The sequence below is a fragment of the Silene latifolia genome, chromosome 1 (genome assembly GCF_048544455.1).
Source record: "Silene latifolia isolate original U9 population chromosome 1, ASM4854445v1, whole genome shotgun sequence".
Taxonomy (NCBI): Eukaryota; Viridiplantae; Streptophyta; class Magnoliopsida; order Caryophyllales; family Caryophyllaceae; genus Silene; species Silene latifolia.
In genome coordinates, this window is record NC_133526.1 from 16730257 (window position 1) to 16751589 (window position 21333).

A 21333-nucleotide genomic window follows, 5' to 3' on the forward strand; every position below is an offset into this window, starting at 1 on the left:
CATATCCAAGACCCTCGGCCGGCCTGCCATGGGTCCATCGGCCGAGGGTAGAACGGTCTTTCCACCTGCTAGCCACTTGGCCACTTGGCCACTACGTGACAAAAGGTGAAAGTCTATAAATACTCCTCAACCTTCATTGAGGAAAGGATCCATAAATTAACCTAAGAATCACTATTCATCTGGTAATATCTTCCTTATCTCTCTACAATATATCCTTAGCCAAGTAATAACAACTTATCCCTCTAAGTTTACTGACTTGAGCGTCGGAGTGAGTACGCTTGGCACAGAGCCAAGCCCTCAGTTCGTTCATTGTTGCAGGAGAGGCCGAGAGGAACGATAGAGACGAGGCATCCAACTCAAGACATCATTCTACAAGCCACGGGTGGTAACAATACTTGATCTGGAATTACACCCGGAACAGATATATTATCTCAATATTTCCTTCCTCAATGGTCTTTCTCAAAAGTCAAAACAGATGTATCTATCTCAAAATAATTAAAACGGGTCAAATAACATTTCATGTAGAAAAATAAGACAAATAGTTTAATAGCACCTAGGAATTTTATTTTTGTCTTTTATATCATATTTAACCCTTTAAGTGTAAGATGAATATGCCCATTTTAAATAAGAATTTCGTTTTTTAGAGATTTTTCATAGAGTATATGTTAGTATGTCGCATATTAAAGGGGTTTCAAAAATGACGATTAATACCACATATCCTTTAGAGGTGGTCAACATAACTATTTTTATTTTTATGTGGGATGTCTTGCACAAATCTTGTATAAACACTTTTCACAAAGATAGTTTTGTTAAATAAACAATCATATTCAATTTCTATTGATTAATGTGGCTAATCACTAATCATAGTCCTTTTTTTGAGCACTACTAATACACATGATATAATTGTTTAGATATATAGATAGATAACTAAAAGTCCAATACAAATACCCTAATGCATTATAGATGGGACATGTGTGGGACTATGACTAAGAGTGTGGGACGAGACAACTTAAGAATTTGGACATATTTGTGCCTTTCTAATGGATAATCTTTTATCTTCTTGGCTTATTATGCATGACTAATTACGCATTTAGGTGCTATAATTAGGGTACCTTTGTATTTTATTTGCTAAAGGAATTCGTAGCTTGTACGGTTGAATTCCCTTGAGATAAAGTATCATGAAGCTTATCCATAAGAGTTAAGAGACTAATTAGACTCAATCAACCATTTAAAGAGAAGCACAAAAAAATTAGATTGGCCATGAAAGCAAAGTGTGAAATTGAATCTATATAAATTAGCCAATATGTCAATGATTGGAGATTATATGAAAGATGGATTCTATTTTGTTCACGTGTTATGTGGTCACGAGTTGTCACGAAGTTTAGAATGTCACTTTGAGATCCAAAACCCCTATCTATTAAAAGAAGAGGTTAATTCACAAATTTTCTCTCCAAAAATTATATTTTTAAATAAGGAATCTATTGATAATTTAATTGTATTCACTAAATAAAAAAATTAATAATTATGATGTATTTCATTATATAATTCTTTTCATTAAAATTAATATTTTCTTCAAATTATATAATTTTCACTAAATACTAAACTATAATATTTTAATTAAAGTATAAATAATATAAAACTATAAACTATTAAATCTTTTATTGATTGATATTATTATTTGAGAATAACTTAACTTATACTCCCTCCATTCAACTCCAAATGATAGTTATCTTTTTTGTACACTATTCACAAGTAAGAAGAATCTTCTCATTTCCTCCCAATATATAAGATAAAATATATTCATGTGGGATCTTCTTTTATTCGTCTTTAGGAGTACATTTAAAATATCAAACTTTTATAATTTTTACAAATGTGTAACTTCAGATATTTTCAAAGTAAAACTCGCGTTGGCGAACGTGAAAAAGTGATAAGTACCATTTGGAGTTGAATGGAGGGAGTACTATTCATACTATGTATGAACAAGAGTATAAATAGGTTTGATTACTTTCATAACAAACAAAATTGAGAGAATTTATAAATTGGAATCATTAACTTTGTGGTATAAAAAATACTTTATAAAAAAAATCAGCACATTATTCAATTCTCTTGGATTAATATAATTTTCAGTTTTTTTTTTTTTTTTTGCCCGAAACAAAATACAATAACGAGAAAAATGAACAATTAATGAGATATACCACTATTATTTTAGAGTTCAATTTTACTCAGTTTTCTTGAATTATTTTACAGATCAATTTTTTTTCCTCATATCAAAATATCATGACCTGAAATATGAAAAACTAATGAGGTGTTAATTTAGCATGGTTAAGTAATATAAAAAGGATTTTTCTAAAATGTGCCCTAAGGGCACATGTTAATAACCTTAGTATGTTAAGATTGACAACATATTCTCATGAGATATTTAAGTATAAACTCATTGTTTCCATAATTAGTGAGAATATATTGTTAATCTTAGCATATTAAGGTTATTAACATGTGCCCTTAGGACACATTTTAGAAAAACCCAAAAATATGATCAACCAAATAAAATTTTCGTATAAAATCGATTTACAAATATGATCTAATTATTTTATAAGTCTAACTAGTTTAGACCCCGTGCAATAAATGCACGACATATAGAGTTTTTTTTTTATTTCTATTAAATTACTTATATAATAGTGGTATCTCATTAGTTGTCCACTTTTCTCGTCATTGGAGTTTGTTTTAAGAAATAAAAAGTTGAAACTGAAAATTAATTAAGAGAATTGAGTAGCGTGTTGAAATGTGTTTTTTAAAGATTTTTTTTATATTGCAAGGCTAATAATTCCAATTTATCAATTCTCTCATTTTTTTTTTGTCCCTGGTGTTTGAAGAGGATGTAGCTAGTAGGGGATTAGGCGACATAGGTGGCCGAAGAAAAATGGGAGGGGTTGGAAGATGATAAGAGCATTTTCTATACATTTTAACCCCTTATATTAGCTTTATTTCACATGTCATTTAGCACTTATCTTAGTGTTTTATAAGCTAATATGTGTATTCTAGTATCTTTGCTTGTCTTGTCATATTTTGTAGGTACTTAAACTTTTTGGAGTTAAAATATTACAAATAAGCTACTAGAAGAAATAAGCTAAGTAAGAGCACAAGTTTGGGCTAAGTGTTGGAAGTGCATGGATTTTGCATGAAGGAAGTGTTGGATCAAAATGAAAATACAAGCAAAGTCATTGTGCAAAGTCAAGCCCAAATTCAAAGTTCAAATTATGGTGGAAACTATTGGATGCTAAGAAGAGCTTAGGATGCTAATATCACATCTAACCAAGTGAATTATGATGGAATTAGTGGCTCACTTAGGATTCCTTTGGTAATTAATCAAGCAATTAAGAGAAAATATTTGGGGTTGACTCCTTGTATTTACTCTATGTTTCATCCCTTATTTCTTATATAAAGGGTGTAGACTTCAACACACCACACACCATCTTTCTACATATTTTTCCATCTAAATTCTCTCTAAATCTTAGTAGTTAGTTTAGGTTAGCTTAGTTTAGTTTAGTTTGTTTACATTTCCTTTTGGCAATTACTCAAGAATTGAAGGAAAATTAAGAGTGTGCTTAGGATGCCATTTTGGGATTCTCTACAAAGTTTACTCCCTTATTTCCTATATAAGGGGTGCTAATCTCACACACCCTTTACACAATTCTTACACATATTTTTATTCCAAAATTCTCTCTAAATATTAGTAGTTTAGTTTAGTTAATATTAGTTTATTACAACATTTCTATTATCAAGTTCAAGATTTATTCCAAGTTATTTCCAAGTTACTTCCATTTGTAATTGTTCTTCTATTTCCATTCAAGGTAATTCTATCTTTATTTTAATTATGTTATTTATCATTTCATTTAGCATTAGTTTAGTTTATATTTTCACAATGTTAGAATAATTTACCTTTGTCTAGGGAATAAAGGAAGCCATGCATGATTAAGTAATATGTAAATGTCAAAATGAGGTTAAGCTAAATTGATAAATTGTTTCTATCACATGTTTGCACCTTAATGTTTAATCTATGTTTAAAGGCCTTATTCATTGATTAAGTTTGTTTATTTGTTCTAAAAGTCGAGAGGCACGGAATTGAATTAGACTAAACATGTGTAATAGAACGACCTAGTTATGGACGAGAGTTTCTCTAGGACCAGGTGTATGGTTGACACTAATATCGTAAGGTGGGTGTCTTTAAGCCTAAACATTTATCCTGAAATCAACTTCCTAACTTGACATAAACATTTACGTAATTAGCATGTGTGACCCGACCTCCCTAGACAATTTCTTTTTATTGTTGTTTTCATTTTATTTGCATAATCAACCAATCAATCAATCAACCGCATCTACCAAGATAAAATTCACTCCATAACAACTAATTAACAACTCCCGTCTCTTTGTGGTTCGACCCCTACGTACTACATTAATTTGTGTCTAGGGTATAAATATTATCTTGTATAGGTGTGCGATAGCCTATCAAATTTTGGCGCCGTTGCCGGGGAGACGGTTTTGTTTGCTAATTAGTTGTTGAATTTTATCTTATTTTATTTTGTCTCGGAGAATACTTGTTCCTTGGGATCATCTCACGGTTTTCTTTGTAGTTTTAGTGCCTATTTTTGTAGGTGATAAAGCTATTGGCCTTACATAATGAGTTACGAATTCATCCCACAACTCCAAGATGAGCCTTTTCCTGACTATCTTGATCGATTCTACTACTTTTGCGATAGTCTCATCTCCTTTGGACATGTCCTTGATGGGGATTACTTGGGTCATTTCGTGCTTGGCGGCATGGATTCTGAGACCCGTGGATTGGCTCTAAAATTGAGTAATGGGAGTCTCTACTACATGATTGGGCCGGAACTTTGGAATTTCTTAGATTTCATGGCTTCCGAATGTCGGGAATTAGCACGCCAATTCCATTATTGGCGCATTGAAGAAGAGCTTAAAGTATTACAGGCTCGTTTGGGAAGAAATTCTCAAGGGAAACCGAGACGACGTGAGCCTATCTTCTCTCATTTTGCTTTTCTATCTCCCCATTGTGAGTCTTTTGCTATTAACGATTTTGAGCTATTGGATGATGATGATGGTCCGATTTTATCTTTTAAAATCCCCCCTAGTGTCATTCAAATAGAAAATATAGAGACTCATGTTGATGACATTAACCCCATAGTAGATGAGTCACCTTCTATAAATGAATTTGTCGAGATTCTTTGTAATTCTAATGAGGTTTCTCCCGAGTCTTTTGACCCCATTGACAATTTATTTGTAGAAGATATTGTTGATCCATTTGAGGAGGATAGAGGTCTAAGCACTTTCGACTTAGAAATTAAGTGGGATAAACCTCCCATTTTTGATGATCCTCTCCTCTTTTATTCTACTTACCACCCATTTGAGACCATTTATGATTATAATTTGTGCTCTAACGATTTATTGTATGGTCTTAAGCATGATGCTTCATCTCTTGCTGACGAGTGGAGTGATACGGTGGTAATATTTGAAGTCTCTCTTGCGCCCCTCGATAAGATTTATAAATTTTTACCCTTGGTCTTTCATGTTTTAATCTTATCAATTGCGTATATATGTTTTCATGTTGCTCATGCGCAGATATACGATAGACTTCTAAGGGCATTGATGTGCTTTTTAGAGGATGATGGATGATTCATTAGAAAATAACTAGTTTGTTTTGTTTTAATTTTTACGCAATTTCATGTTTTATTAGAATTAGGAATAAATTTTAGACTAATTAGCTATTTTGAGTTGTGACTTGTAGGTTTTTGAAGGGGAGAACTGGAGAAGAGGTGTTTTGAAGGATAGCATACTACCCCATGTTGTAACCCTGTTCGGGGTCGTAACATTTCCGTTTCCAAAAAAAAAAAAAAAATTTTAAAAAAAAAAAAATGACATCTGGCAAACAAATTCATAATGACATAAATTTTAAAGAACATCCCAATTTTGAGCATCCCATCACCAAAAGACATAGCTACTAGCTTTAACAAGGGTAGACTATTTTTCATGTAGTTAGGGAATAAGAATATGTGAAGGGGGCTAGAAAATGGGCAAATTTATCAATGTGAATTTGGCTTCAAAAATGCATAGCAAAATGAAAGTAAAGCTTAAAAGAGATGAAAAGAAGACCATATTTGTGCGTTTTTATGTAACACACACCATAAGGAGACCTACCACTCACTTAAGTGAGACCAAATAAAGATGAAATGACCTTTAAGGAGGTTCTACCTTACCAATTTTGTAGCTTGCCAAAAGTCAAGATCAAGCCTACTTGGTTTAATTTCCATCTTCCACCTACTATGTCAAGACATCCCCATGCATGCTAAATCCCGTCAAACATAGTGAATCAAAAACTATCAAGCTAAACATGAGATAAACAAGGGGCATAAGTAGGACAAGCAAAGAATTAGAAGCAAAAATTCACACAAATTTTTCAAAAATTCTCACTAAATTTATACTAACTAAATGCAAACTAACTAATATGCAAATGCAATCTCCCCCAAGCTAAACATAACATTGTCCTCAATGTGCCAACAATCAAATTACCCAACTAAACCATAAAAATGGCGCAAAGCACATAAACAAGAAGGACAAGAGGTCATATTTAATGGGTTGCGAGAAATAAACTAAAGTGTAAAACAAATAAAACTTACTAGACTAACGAGCCTCCCCCAAGCTAGCATAAACATTGGGGGATTCGTCCATTTAGCATCTCATCAAAAAAATGGGTCAAAATTCCGGTGGGTACTTTGTCCTTGATGCTAATAGAGGTTTTCGGAGGTGATTTGATTGAGAAATGAAGAAAAATAGAGAGGAGTACCGTCCTTTGCTTTTGAAGCATATGGAAAAGATTAGTATATCCCGTCTTTTATTAAAACGCGTAACAAGGAAGAAAGTCACGACCCCGATCGGGGTTGACCGTTGACTTTTTTTTTTTTTTTTTAAATTTTTTTTTTTTTTTTTTTTTTTGGAAACGGAAATGTTACGACCCCGAACGGGGTTACAACATGGGGTAGTATGCTATCCTTCAAAACACCTCTTCTCCCCTTCAAAAACCTACAAGTCACAACTAAAAATAGCTAATTAGTCTAAAATTTATTCCTAAATGCCCCTTGTTTATCTCATGTTTAGCTTGATAGTTTTTGATTCACTATGTTTGACGGGATTTAGCATGCATGGGGATGTCTTGACATAGTAGGTGGAAGATAGAAATCAAACCAAGTAGGCTCGATTTTGACTTTTGGCAAGCTACAAAATTGGTAAGGTAGAACCTGCTTAAAGGACATTTCATCTTTATTTGGTCTCACTTAAGTGAGTGTTAGGTCTCCTTATGGTGTGTGTTACATCAAAACGCACAAATATGGTCTTCTTTTCATCTCTTTTAAGCTTTACTTTCATTTTGCTATGCATTTTTGAAGCCAAATTCACATTGATAAATTTGCCCATTTTCTAGCCCCCTTCACATATTCTTATTCCCTAGTTACATTAAAAATAGTCTACCCTTGTTAAAGCTAGTAGCTATGTCTTTTGGTGATGGGATGCTCAAAATTGGGATGTTCTTTAAAATTTATGTCATTATGAATTTGTTTGCCGGATGTCATTGTTTTCCGGTTGTGCTATGAAAGAAAAAATTAGAGTTGAAGAAAAAGAAAAAGAAAGAAAAAAGGATGAGGACAAAAATGAAAAGAAAAAAAAAGAAAAGAAAAGATTTGTTTGAAGAAGTTGATATTAATAATAAGTGGTAGAAGAAGAAGAAGTTAAGATTTCTCATATGGTTAATTATATATTTTGGAGAAATTCTTAAGGTTTGTAATGTAAGAAATCATTTGTCTTCTAATTGGGCTATTTTGGGTTGGAATGAGCATTTTCACATGGTTTTGTTGCTAGCTTAACATTAATTCCACATATCCATAATCATTTGTCCTCCTTATGTCCCATATCACAATAAAGCCTTCTTCTAACCCTTTGGCTTCATTATTTGCTTGCATTTGATTGTTTTGGCTTATGATTTGATTGTTTGCCATATTACATTGCGGGCACATTCTCATGAGTCGAGGATAGCTTGAGTGATTATTCACAAAAATGTCCTTTTCACAAAATTGAGTTATGAGTGGATCGTGAGAGTCCGAAAGTCAAAAGATCACGCAAGAGCCGAAAAGTTTACTTGAAATCGACCACACTACGCCGCCATGTAAATCTCATCCATGATTTTGCTTATCCTTATGCCCATGTTGTTTCAGGATTTGAATCAATTGCTTGTTAACTACTTGGGATTTGCAATGTTGGGATGATCTTGCTTGAGGACAAGCAAGGACTTAGCTTGGGGGAGTTTGATAAGTGCATTTTCTATACATTTTAACCCCTTATATTAGCTTTATTTCACATGTCATTTAGCACTTATCTTAGTGTTTTATAAGCTAATATGTGTATTCTAGTATCTTTGCTTGTCTTGTCATATTTTGTAGGTACTTAAACTTTTTGGAGTTAAAATATTACAAATAAGCTACTAGAAGAAATAAGCTAAGTAAGAGCACAAGTTTGGGCTAAGTGTTGGAAGTGCATGGATTTTGCATGAATAAAGTGTTGGATCAAAATGAAAATACAAGCAAAGTCATTGTGCAAAGTCAAGCCCAAATTCAAAGTTCAAATTATGGTGGAAATTATTGGATGCTAAGAAGAGCTTAGGATGCTAATATCACATTTAACCAAGTGAATTATGATGGAATTAGTGGCTCACTTAGAATTCCTTTGGTAATTAATCAAGCAATTAAGAGAAAATATTTGGGGCTGACTCCTTGTATTTACTCTATGTTTCACGCCTTATTTCTTATATAAAGGGTGTAGACTTCAACACACCACACACCATCTTTCTACCTATTTTTCCATCTAAATTCTCTCTAAATCTTAGTAGTTAGTTTAGGTTAGCTTAGTTTAGGTTAGTTTGTTTACATTTCCTTTTGGCAATTACTCAAGAATTGAAGGAAAATTAAGAGTGTGCTTAGGATGCCATTTTGGGATTCCTCTACAAAGTTTACTCCCTTATTTCCTATATAAGGGGTGCTAATCTCACACACCCTTTACACAATTCTTACACATATTTCTATTCCAAAATTCTCTCTAAATGTTAGGGGTCGTTTGGTTGCCACTTAGAAAACATAGGCATTGTAAAATCCCATGATTTTGAAAAACATGGGTTGTTTGGTTGCCATAAATTTTGGAAAATGTAGGAATTAGAACTTCCCAGGAACTTCCAATGCCTACATGATGTAGGAAGTTGCTTACCTACTCCCCCCTTGGTCATTGGAAGTTCCTGTGGTATTTAATTTCTACATGAGCAACCAAACACTTTTCCGAAATTCACCCGAATTGGATGAGGGAACTTAATTCTCATGAATAGTATTTTCCTAGGAAAATTAAGTTCCTTGATCAACCAAACAACCCCTTAGTAGTTTAGTTTAGTTAATATTAGTTTATTACAACATTTCTATTATCAAGTTCAAGATTTATTCCAAGTTATTTCCAAGTTACTTCCATTTGTAATTGTTCTTCTATTTCCATTCAAGGTAATTCTATCTTTATTTTAATTATGTTATTTATCAATTCATTTAGCATTAGTTTAGTTTATATTTTCACAATGTTAGAATAATTTACCTTTGTCTAGGGAATAAAGGAAGCCATGCATGATTAAGTAATATGTAAATGTCAAAATGAGGTTAAGCTAAATTGATAAATTGTTTCTATCACATGTTTGCACCTTAATGTTTAATCTATGTTTAAAGGCCTTATTCATTGATTAAGTTTGTTTATTCGTTCTAAAAGTCGAGAGGCACGGAATTGAATTAGACTAAACATGTGTAATAGAACGACCTAGTCATGGACGAGAGTTTCTCTAGGACCCGGTCTATGGTTGACACTAATATCGTAAGGTGTGTGTCTTTAAGCCTAAACATTTATCGTGAAATCAACTTCCTAACTTGACATAAACATTTACGTAATTAGCATGTGTGACCCGACCTCCCTAGACAATTTCTTTTTATTGCTGTTTTTATTTTATTTGCATAATCAACCAATCAATCAATCAACCGCATCTACCAAGATAAAATTCACTCTATAACAACTAATTAACAACTCCCGTCTCTTTGTGGTTCGACCCCTACGTACTACATTAATTTGTGTCTAGGGTATAAATATTATCTTGTATAGGTGTGCGATAGCCTATCAGAAGATGAGCAAAGAGATATGCAAAGTACACTCCTACGTCCGGATCAATTGTTTACCTTTGGTATAAAGACAAAGGAAAGAGGAGCAAGCCAATTATTAGATGACAAGTGGATCAAATTACTCATCAAATCATTCATAAAATAGAAAAGTAAATAATGAACCGAGACATCCCAAAATGAAATAAGTAATCAAATGACCGGGATGAAGGGAGTAATAAATATTATTTTACAAAATCGTAAATGATTGAATAAAAATTGCACATAGTTTTAATTTAGTAAAAAAAAAAACACAAAAGAATCTTTCAACGAGAAAGTTGGATAATTCTTATATAAGGCCGTTTTATACAAATTTTAGTGTTAAACCACAAGTTAATTGTATTAAACATATCCCAAAAGTAACTACCCATAGTAAGTTATTTAGTGATTTTACATGTAAAACGTTTTTACATGAGACTCTCTTGGAGAAAGTAACAGAGCAATTCTCCTAAAAGCATTGGGCCGGGCTTGGACTATATAATGAGGTACAATTGCACAAATAATAAGCCCATCATTAACACCACCAGTTTTAAGCCCATCTTGGCCTACTAGCGTAGTCGAGCACCTCTATACTAAACCCGCGATCTCTTATCAGATTGTCAAAAAAATCCCCAAATTCTAGGGTTTCTCTATACACCAGAGCGCCAAAAACCCTAGAACAAACAAATCGCAATCACTCAACAAAACAAATGGGAGGAAAATGCCCGCATAGGAAGGTAAGTAAGCGAAGATACTCCCACAAAACTAAACGTCGTTCCAAATTTGAACTGATGGGAGACGACGCCGTTTACGACACCCTCAAGAAAATCGAAAATGGCGAAGGGAAGCCATTGCCGGTTGATGAAGATTTGCCTGGTATGGGTCAGTATTACTGTCTTCACTGTGATCGTTATTTCGCTAATGTTACCGTCAGAGACGAGCACTTCAAGACTAAGCGCCACAAGAAACGGTATTTTAATTTTAATTTTGTTATTTTGCTCTGTTTTTTTCTTTTGTTGTTTGATGATTGTTTGCGTAGGTTTTTGTCGTTCGTTTGTTTGTGTTGGTGTTTGATTACTGTGTAAGGGAGAGTTAGTGATGGAACCAGGATTCGTAGTTAGGGGCTAAGACGGAGATGGGAAATTAGTCGCATCGTTTCATGAGTGGGAACTGGGTACTTAGTGGGTAGGTTGGTGAGAGTCGAGCCGACTACGTGATTTTGGGATGAATAAAAGTGAGGTAGAGTTATTGACAGGATGAGGATTCGTAGTTAGGGGCTAAGACGGATAATGTGAAACAAAGCGTACAATCTTTGAGGATTCGTAGTTAGGGGCTAAGACGGATAATTAGTAATGTGATAGAGTAAATTAAATTGTAAATGAAAGTTTTTAAATATTTTTGTTTTTTCATTTTTTTCGTTCATTAGTTAGGGGGCTGGACTAGTCCCCTCATTCCATGGCTGGTAGTATTGGTGAAAGTTGAACCGACCAAATTAGTCATGAGTAAATCAATCTCTCGAGAGACCATCTTTCATTAAGATAATGTGAAACAATGCGTACTATCTTATCATGAGACTATCTCATATAAGAACTAGTGTTTGGTTATTCGTGTGTTTTTAATTGAAGGGATAATATGAGTTGCATGGTAGATTGAAGGTTTGCAGTTATTGGTTAGTTTTCCAACCTTTTCAATAAACAGGTTTAACTTGAAAAGCATGAATCGTTGGACTTACTAAGTTTGAGCTAAATGATTCTGAACCAACACAAATTCGCAACTGAATTGAATAACTTATATTTGGTGTATAGTTAATGTTTTTTTTTTGCAATACAAGAGTTTAATTTGGACTATACTGACAAAGCGCTATTTTACTTTAGTGCCTTTTGTTTTCTTGTTGGAGGTTCTTGGTTGTGATTAGCGAGATGGTGACAATGTGCAACATAATTTTTTTTTTGGTTATGTTGGTGCAAGATATTTTCATGTTTCAGATATTATTGCTCACTCAGATTGAAATAAAATTGATCTCTAGGACAACATTTAAGTCAAGTGGCTATATGGGCAAATTTCATTATAATGTTAATGAAAGAACGAGGAATTTGCAAGTCTAAAACTGTTTTGCATTTTTCCTACTTGGAAGAGTGTGCTTTCGCTTTATGACGTTATCACCGATAACCTTTCTATCGTACCACCATCCGCAACCACCACCACCACCAAGCCTAATTATAGGAGTGGGATGATTAGTGATAGGGGTGGAATGGTTAGTGATAGGGAGGTAATGGTGTCGGTATGGGTGAGATTCATTCCCCCACTAAATTTATCGACCGTGTCTCCCTCATTTACATTTTGCGCTCTGATTTCTATTCTTTCGATCCACTCTTCTAATGGAGTTCCGTAGTGAGAATGCTATTCATTTGGTTGCTAAATGTATCATTGTCTTTCTTTTTCTCTTATTCCTTAGTAAGAAGACAATAGAGCAAATGCTTGTCACTTGAATTAGCTTTCTTCTGTTGATTAACAATTAGCAAGTAAATATTAGTAATGGTGAATGAGACATTGAGAAGAAATAGCATTTGATCATATTTATTGTGAATTCTACTTTCAAACCTTCTAGGAGTTTTATCCTATCTAGAAAGTCCATGAATTCTTTCGTAGACCTTGAATCCTTTGATTGTTAAATGACATTGCGAATAATACTTCCTCTATGTTAAGAAATTAATGTGTTGACAAGAGTTCAAACTTTTTTCAACAACATGATTATCTTACCCACTTTTTTCACTTACTCTAGGTTATTATTTGCTAATAAAATTGCTTAAGTCTAATCTTCCGACAAGAAACAAACAAACAATTGATACGGTTTTTACCTGCCAATCTTCACTTACCTTATCCAAGACACTTCCCCTATCCAAGATGTCGTTTGGACCAAACATGTCCGGGTTTGTTGATTTAGCACATTACTTGCATTTTGAAATCTACACAAGAAACATGTTGGGGTATTGTTGATTTTGGCACGAATTAGTTGACATATATTGCATTTAATCTTTTAATAATCAACTCATGTGAAGCAAATACTTGCATCATTTTCTTTGATGTCACTGAAATTGTTTCTTGTGTCTTACAAGAGAACCTTTGTTTACTGGGACAGTTAGTAGATGCACCAATGGAACGGGGGTGGAGTTTCGTAATTCTCTCATATACTAATGCCTAACAAAACTGAACAATAATACACTTCAAAATTAAAATTGGATGTAATAAACATAATACTCTCTAAATATTATTCAAAAAGTAATCCTAGTATAATAGGGAAAAGAAGTAGAGACAATTTCTTTTGGAGTCACGGGTTTGTTCAACTTCTAATTGACGTTTTTCAAAGTCTTTCTAATGTTCTCTATTATAGCCTTCGCCCAATGTCTATTCTTGCAATGATTGTCGGCCAGGAAATAAAATTTAATCAACTATATAAAACGACATCAACTTGTTAAAGTCATTCTAACTATTCTCATCCCCAATTGACAATTGACCTTTTCTCTTGGATTATCACGAGTTGTCAATTTGGAATGATAATAATCACAATGACTTTAAGAAGTTGATGTCGTTTTATATTGTTGATCAATTTTAATTTCGGGAAGGCGGGCCGGGGGGGGGGGGGGGCTATGTCCCTCTTCTCATATTAATCTATCCTCGTATTTAACTGGGAATAATCTCATCTTTGACGTCATTTAACTTGTAGTACACCAATGAAAGGGTTACCTAGACAACCGGTTACCCTTGTGTATAAAACTAATTAACCTATCTAATTAACTTATCTCCCAACACTTTAATTCCCCAAAGTTCTCTCCAACTCCACCACCAGCCACCACACACTCCCACCACCGACCTGCACCCACAACAACACCCACCACCGACAACAGTTGTAAACCGCACACCCCCTCTACCCGACAACACCGCTGCCGTCTACCTCCTCGCCACCAGCCCACACACCCGCCGTCACCACTCCACCACCTCATGAATAATGACAATATGACATACGCGACCTTCTTTTCCATTTCTCCTGCTGCTTCTTATGTCATCCTTCACTTCTTCTTCTTCCTTCATTTTCTCTATATATAATTTCTTCCTTCCTTATTTCGTTTTTTCTTCAATTTCATTAAAGGTAAGGTATATACAATACAAAACCCAAAAAAATCAAAATCACAAACCCTAATTCCCCTGAAATCCCCAATTCCTTTTAAAAAAATTATGTGATTCAAATTAAAAATTGGATTTCATTTGGATATATGGGCTTAATTTGGATAAAAAAAAAGTTGATCTCAAGACCACCGGCTAATTTTGGTGCCGAGATGGATGATGTTTTTGAGGACAAGGATCGATTCCGGACTATATTTTTTGGCAATTGATTGCGTCTCCGAAGGTGAGGGTCGATTCCGATAGGTAATTTTCGTTGGTGGAAGATCGTTTTTGGGGACGAAAGCCAATTTTCCGGCTAGTTGGAGTGGTTGGATGTGGGTTGTCGGGCGATGGGTGGTGGATGGTGTGGTGGTAGATAGTGGGTGCCGAGTGTTGGTTGTGAGGTGTTGTCTGTGTTGTACTGTTGTACTGTTGGTTGGTAAGAAGAAGAAATAAAGAATTGAAGAAATGAAGAAGTTAAAGGGGTCACTTGTTTACAAACCGGTAGTCTTAGGTCAAAAATGGGGTTGGTCTACTAAAAGTTAAATGACGTCAAAGATGAGATTATTGCCAGTTAAACACGAGGATAGATTAATATGAGAAGATGGGATATAGGATGGATTATTCCCATGAAATAACCCTTTATACATTTAGATCTATTATTATTATTTTTAATTTTCGTTTTCAAACTCTTTAACTTCAGAAGAGTCGGTTAACCCTAATCAAACTCTATTAATCGATTCGATTAATCAAAACCTAATCCATTTCGATTAATCAATTCGATTAACACTAATTCAATTCGACTAATCAAAAACTAATTCAATTACATTAATCAAAATCGATAGTTTAATCAAAACTTACTCAAAATCGATTAACCGTAAGTTTTTAATCAAAACCTAATATTTATTCCGTTTTTTAGTTAATTTTATATATTCAACATTTTTTTATATTTAACATTTTTATTTAAAATTTATTTTTTAAAAATTATTGTTAGCTTGATTTTAGGAAAGATTTTGTGAAGTATATCATTCCATTTTAATGGCTATTCTGTTTTTAGTTTATCGTAATATATTCATTATTTTCATATTCTTTAATTAATATTGATTTTCGGATTTTATGTATATAATTTACGTATTATATTAATTTTTGGGGGAAAAGCTTTAGGGAAAATTTGATTAGGGTGGGACGGTGGGTCTATATTGCATATAAAGAAGGGGCGTGCTTTTTCACATACGAATTTTACTCTTTCACACACATTTTACAATTATGTCCTTGTCATTTTTTCCTCCCTCCCTCATTCAATTGAATTTTTTTTCTCTCCCTTCCCTTCACCTCCCTCCGGCAAGCCCCACCGTCCAACCTTACTCCGACAGCCAGTTCTCCAGCCAACCTCGGCGTCCCATTTCTCCGACAACCCTTGATTTAATATACCCAGTTAATGGTTGTTAATCATATACTTTTGTTATCTGCACAAATTTAGTGGTGTTACGCTATTTTGGCAGTGGACGGAGGGCCACTTGTGCTTTGACAAGAAAGTTCACATTTTTTCACTCTTTGCATTGTCCTTTAGTTGATACTGCGTGCAATTGCTTCTCAATTAAAACCATTAACCATTTCTAGTATAAAATTTTCTCATTTTACCTTCATATGATCAATTTCAATTGATGTGGAACAAGTTTTTGTCTTTATTACTGTGCTTGCCTGCACTTCCACCTGGGGTGGTGATTTTGTATGATTAATTGTTTTAAACATGTCATACAGTTGTATGTAACAATTACTTGCAGCACGGTTGAATGCTATTGTAAGTGACCGGCATAAAATACTTGCAGCCATAACCGTCCACTACCCTAACCACCGCGCCTTCCACTAACCATAAACCCTATTGATGATACTCCGTAATTGACAAACAAGTAAACATATTAATTTCAATAACTAATAAACCCTAATAATACTTTCAGCAAAACATATTAATAATTGCAAAAAATTGGAGAATATAATCCATTATCAAGTTTTTAGACAATTAGATTCAATTTTTGGGAAAAAAGTTCATATAAGACTAAATTTGTTTAGGTTTGAGGAAAAGGGGCATGATATGGAAAGTTTATGAAAAAATGTATGTGAAAGAATAAAATTCGTATGTGAAAAAGTAATTCCGATAAAGAATTGTTAACTTCATTTTTAAAGCTAACACACCGAAAAACTAATCAAACTCACACATACAAGTCTTCCTACAATCATTTCATTTCGATTCCAATGTCCATTTTCCCTCTACAATGTAACAATCGTGTGGTCATACCCTAATAACAAAAGCACTAATTACCTAATGTAATGTTAATTATACTAATATTACCTTATACCTTACCATAGTAATTATACGACGAGCTCCCGTGTTAAGTTAGCAATTTGATTTGTTTCGTTAGCCGTCGGAATCGAAATGAAGTGAAATGAAATGATTTGTATGGAGATTTTTATGTGCGAGTTTGATCACTTTTTGGGTGTGTTAGGTTAGCTTTAAAAATGAAGTTAACAACTGTTTATTTGCAATGTATACCCACACTAATCAAATTTTCCCTCCAACTTTCCCCCCAAAAATTAATATAATACGGACTACGTGACTTGAATCAAGCATTTTGGGACTATGTAATAAGAAAAGGAGTGAGAAATCATATTGATCTAACGAGTATGAGTTATGATTTTTTTCGCGGATACTAATAACGTGTTACCGTTTGTGGCTAGCTGTTCTAGAGGGTGGTAGTTATAGACTTATAGGCTCCTTTATTATTCCCTTGCGTCTTCAAGAAAATAAGCAAGTTTTATGATTGTGAGCTTGAGTCAGCATGAGATTCTCATATTATCAGAAATTTACTGGACAAAAAAAATTATCAGAAACTTAAAAAGGTTACCTGCACCGAGCAATTTAGCGTGACAATCCTGATATGAGGAATCTTCTTTTGGTTTCGTTTACCCAATTTCAGGGTACTCATCACTCGTCAGCACCCCTCTTGTAGAATTAATGTTAAATGTAGAGCTCAATTTATAAGATACTAAAGCAAATACAACTCTAAGCATTTGATTGACCAAGTAACTGATAATTTCTTCCGAGATGCTATCTGCTTAGAAAATGTAATTGATCTTCTCTTTCACATAATGCAGGTTGAAGACGATGTCGAGTGATGTTGCACCACATTGCCAAATTGATGCAGATTTAGCTGCTGGTATGGGCTTGCCGGACAATGGTCCCAAGTTGATGTCCATGTGAGATTATTTTACTACTTTACAATTATGCTTAAAATGAAAGAATATGTCAATTACAATTGGCAACGAAAATCATTTGATTCCTAGGAATTATTTCATGTATTATGTATGATGTTGGCCGCCCTTTTCCTTACCTTCAAGTATTATGTTCATAGAAATGTCGACCAGTTTCTTCGTTTTTATCATTTTCACAAAATTTGTCAAGTTCACTTTTCGCGGTAGATCATTGAATTTTAATTTATCGTATTGCTGAAGTTATCCAAGGTCTGGGCGTCCGGCAAGGGGTGTTAACGAGCCGAGCCCGAGCTTGGCTTGGCTCGGCTTGTGCTCAAAAAAGTAAAACTCGACCTCGAGCCGATCTCGAGCTTACCTGAACTTGAACAAATTGTGTTCGTTATCAAGTTCGGGTAAGCTCGAGCCTATATATAATTGTTGAATTTTCGTTTTTTCTCTCTCTATATTTTCAATGACACTCGGAAAGTTTTATACTTCCTCCATTTCATTCAATTCCAATACATTTGCTTTATACACGTATATCAATGCTCGTTTTCTTTTATTCATATCTTTAGTTACATATTAGTAAAAACTATAAAAATTTGTTATTGACAATTTATTCTGTAAGACAATTAAAACAAGATCTCTATCGAAAATTCTCCCTATTTGTGAATAGTGTTAAAAAAGAGAAATGTATGGAATTGAATGAAATGAAGGAAGTATACAAATATTGGAAAAACAATGGGACATTTTTTATGTGTAATAGAAACATATAATCATGACAAAATATTTTAATAAAATATGGGTAATATCTTGTCTAATTATACAAGTTCGAGTCGCTCACGAGCTTTTCGAGCCGAGCCAACGTTAGCTCGGCTTGACTCGTTAAGCTTTCGAGCCCGAGCCGAGCTTTGAGCGAGCCGAGCTCGAGTTGCTCGCGAGTTGCCTCTTCTCATTAGCAGCCCTACGTCTGGCAAAACAAACTGGAAAATTAAGTAGGTAAAGCCAAATTGGAATCTAATGCGAGATGCTATATCGTCAATAAATGCAGTCCTTTTATTCTTTCACCAAAAATGAGTTCTGGGAAAAAAAAATATCTTTCTTTTATTCACAAGGTAATATGCTGTCTTTATATTATTTCACCCAAAAAGACGATTGTAGTTCTGACAGATGAGGAATGAATTCAGCGAGTTCACCGGTTAGTAATGACTCTTGAGTAAGACGATGTGTTTGGGACGTGGGGGTATTCATCAGATGTAGCGAGGTAACAAGAACTGGACTGCTGGAGCTAGAAATGACTCGAGTAAGACAATCTCATATGTGAAATAAGCTTAATTCCTTATAGTAGGTAATGGGTTAGTTTCACGCGTATGATTGTCCCATGTCCGTTTTTGTGCACGGTTTAAAGCTCATACCCAATTTTCTTTTGATCGGAATTTGAACATTTTATCGATAAACTAGAAATTGGACAAAGATTGTAGTGATTTCGATCACGTTGGATGTATTTATTACTGCGTGTGGAGAGCCTGTTAGATGATCGTTACAAAGTTCGCTTGTGTAGGTGAATGTACTTTTGAGTTGCGAAGATCATGGGAGGCCTGCTTAGTTTTTGAGTGAGGGAGAGGTGTGGTGCACGTGCAGGGAGTGGGGGTGGTGTCGTGGTGGCCAGGTTGGGGTGGCGTGCGGGGTGGGGATAAGTTGTAGGAGGTGAAAGGAGAGGGATTTTCAAGAAAACAAGAAATCTCTCCGTGGAGAGATGCATATTGAAAATCAAATCCCAATAAAGGATGGACGGGGAAAAATATTAGTCCTCGTGAATTTCGCATTTGAGAACATTGGTCATGTATCTACTCATATATGTTCTCTCAATTTTTTGTTGGGTGACGAGGGAACCCGCAGCCGCTATCTTTAATGTGCACTGGGTAAACGCTTGTTTAAGCCACCCAAGAGTAACAAGTTCGAAGTTTAGAAGGTATAGACTCAGGTCATAAATACTCTACAAGATTTGCTATATTAACTCATGCAAATTGTTTTATATCCAACTTAATCAAGTGCCTAGGAGTTCTAAAGAAGTGATGTATCTTTCAAGATACACAAATTTTACGATTTATAGTAGAAACAACCCTCCAAAACGTAAAAAAAAATAAAAAAAATACTTGTATTAATGCAATAATGATGTAATAGAATAAGTGATATTTATGTACATTAGGGCAGAGTATGGATCGGGTATTTGATCCAAAGTGCTAGTTCAGATCGGATATCTATATTAGAAATCTTGAAGTTAGATATCCAATATCCAAACCAAATGTCTCGGATATCCAATGTTCGGGTATCCAAAATAATCGGATCGGATGCGGATATCCATCGGATATCTATACTTTTTTTTTTTTTTTGAGGGGATATCTATACTTTTGAATTTACTTTAAAATTAAGTTTGAAACACGATTATATTCATAGTTTTACATGATGATTTTCTTTCGTATTCCTATTCCAAAGTTCTCGCTATAAAATTTAAGTACCACATGGATATTTCTCTAATATTTTAAACATTAATTAAGTTGTTGTATCAAATAAAATTTTATTTTCTCGAAATTATACTAGAAAACTATAGTTTCGGATCAGATCGGATATCCAAATGTTTTAATTCTAATATCCATATCCAAACCAAAACCAAAGATTTCGGATCAGATACCCAAACCAAACTTAACTTTCGGATCGGATATCCAAAACTTCGGATCGGATTCAGATCGGATATCGGATCAGTTTGGATAATCGGATTTTTTGCTCAGCCCTAATGTACATACTATCGCGCAATAACAAAAAAAAATATTAGGAGAATAATTAAATTACACCTTTGAAATGGTGAATAATTTGAAAAATAAATAAAAGGTTGGAAGTTAGTTTTAAAACGAACTCATATAAATGGATTGCATAAATAGGTTCTTGTATTGTTTATGCTTTATATATCTACACAAATTCTCATTATAGACGGGAGATATCCGTCTATAGTTATAGACGGGTCAAATATCCACAAATTTTAAGCATAAGACAAGCAACAAGTTTCATGACGGGGCACAAAAATATCATCACTTTAAGCATATTTGACTCGTTTTTCACTAATTGATATATATCTAATGTAGAATTGTCTTTTGTAAGACGAACTAGTAAAAGGTGCTTTACATATGCTAGGACAATTTTTGTTGTGACTTCAAATTTTCTCTGACCACATAATATTTTATAATGACTAAATGCTTACTCCGTATTTAAATGTGTAGTCATATAAGAACAAAACAAAAAAAAAAAAAATCTTTTTTTTACTTTGTATTTTCCTTGCTTTTAACAGTTCTATTAGAGATGGAAGTGGGTCGAGTCGTGTCGTGTTGTGAAGTGCTTCGTGCTAACCCATCGTGCCGGGAGATAAAAATGGCAAGCACGAGGCACGGGAATGTGAGTTTCATACCATGTCAGGTCGGTGAAATGGAAATGGCAGTCCAGGCACGACCAATGATGTGACATGTCATGTCGTGTCGTGTCAAGCATGCACAAGCAATTCCTCCATAACAACCTTATCTCTGTCTTTTGAGCGTGGTCAAGTGTATCGTACCCAGATGGGTCGTGTTGTGCATGGGCTAGGCACAATCTCCTTTCTCGAACT

General features: G+C 34.2%; 1 protein-coding gene across 1 annotated transcript; it reads left to right on the plus strand.

The window, feature by feature from the left end:
- Positions 1–10872: 10872 nt before the first annotated feature.
- LOC141600047 (uncharacterized) lies at positions 10873–17864 on the plus strand. Its single transcript, XM_074420224.1, has 2 exons — positions 10873–11238; positions 17583–17864. The coding sequence occupies exons 1-2, from the start codon at positions 10979–10981 to the stop codon at positions 17686–17688; spliced, it is 366 nt and encodes a 121-aa protein (XP_074276325.1). The 5' UTR covers positions 10873–10978; the 3' UTR covers positions 17689–17864.
- The last annotated feature ends 3469 nt before the right edge of the window (positions 17865–21333 follow it).

Coding starts and splice junctions, on each gene's coding strand:
- LOC141600047 (XM_074420224.1), top strand. CDS start 10,979: ATGGGAGGAAAATGCCCGCATAGGAAGGTAAGTAAGCGAAGATACTCC. Junction 11,239..17,582: donor ACTAAGCGCCACAAGAAACG/GTATTTTAATTT, acceptor CACATAATGCAG/GTTGAAGACGATGTCGAGTG.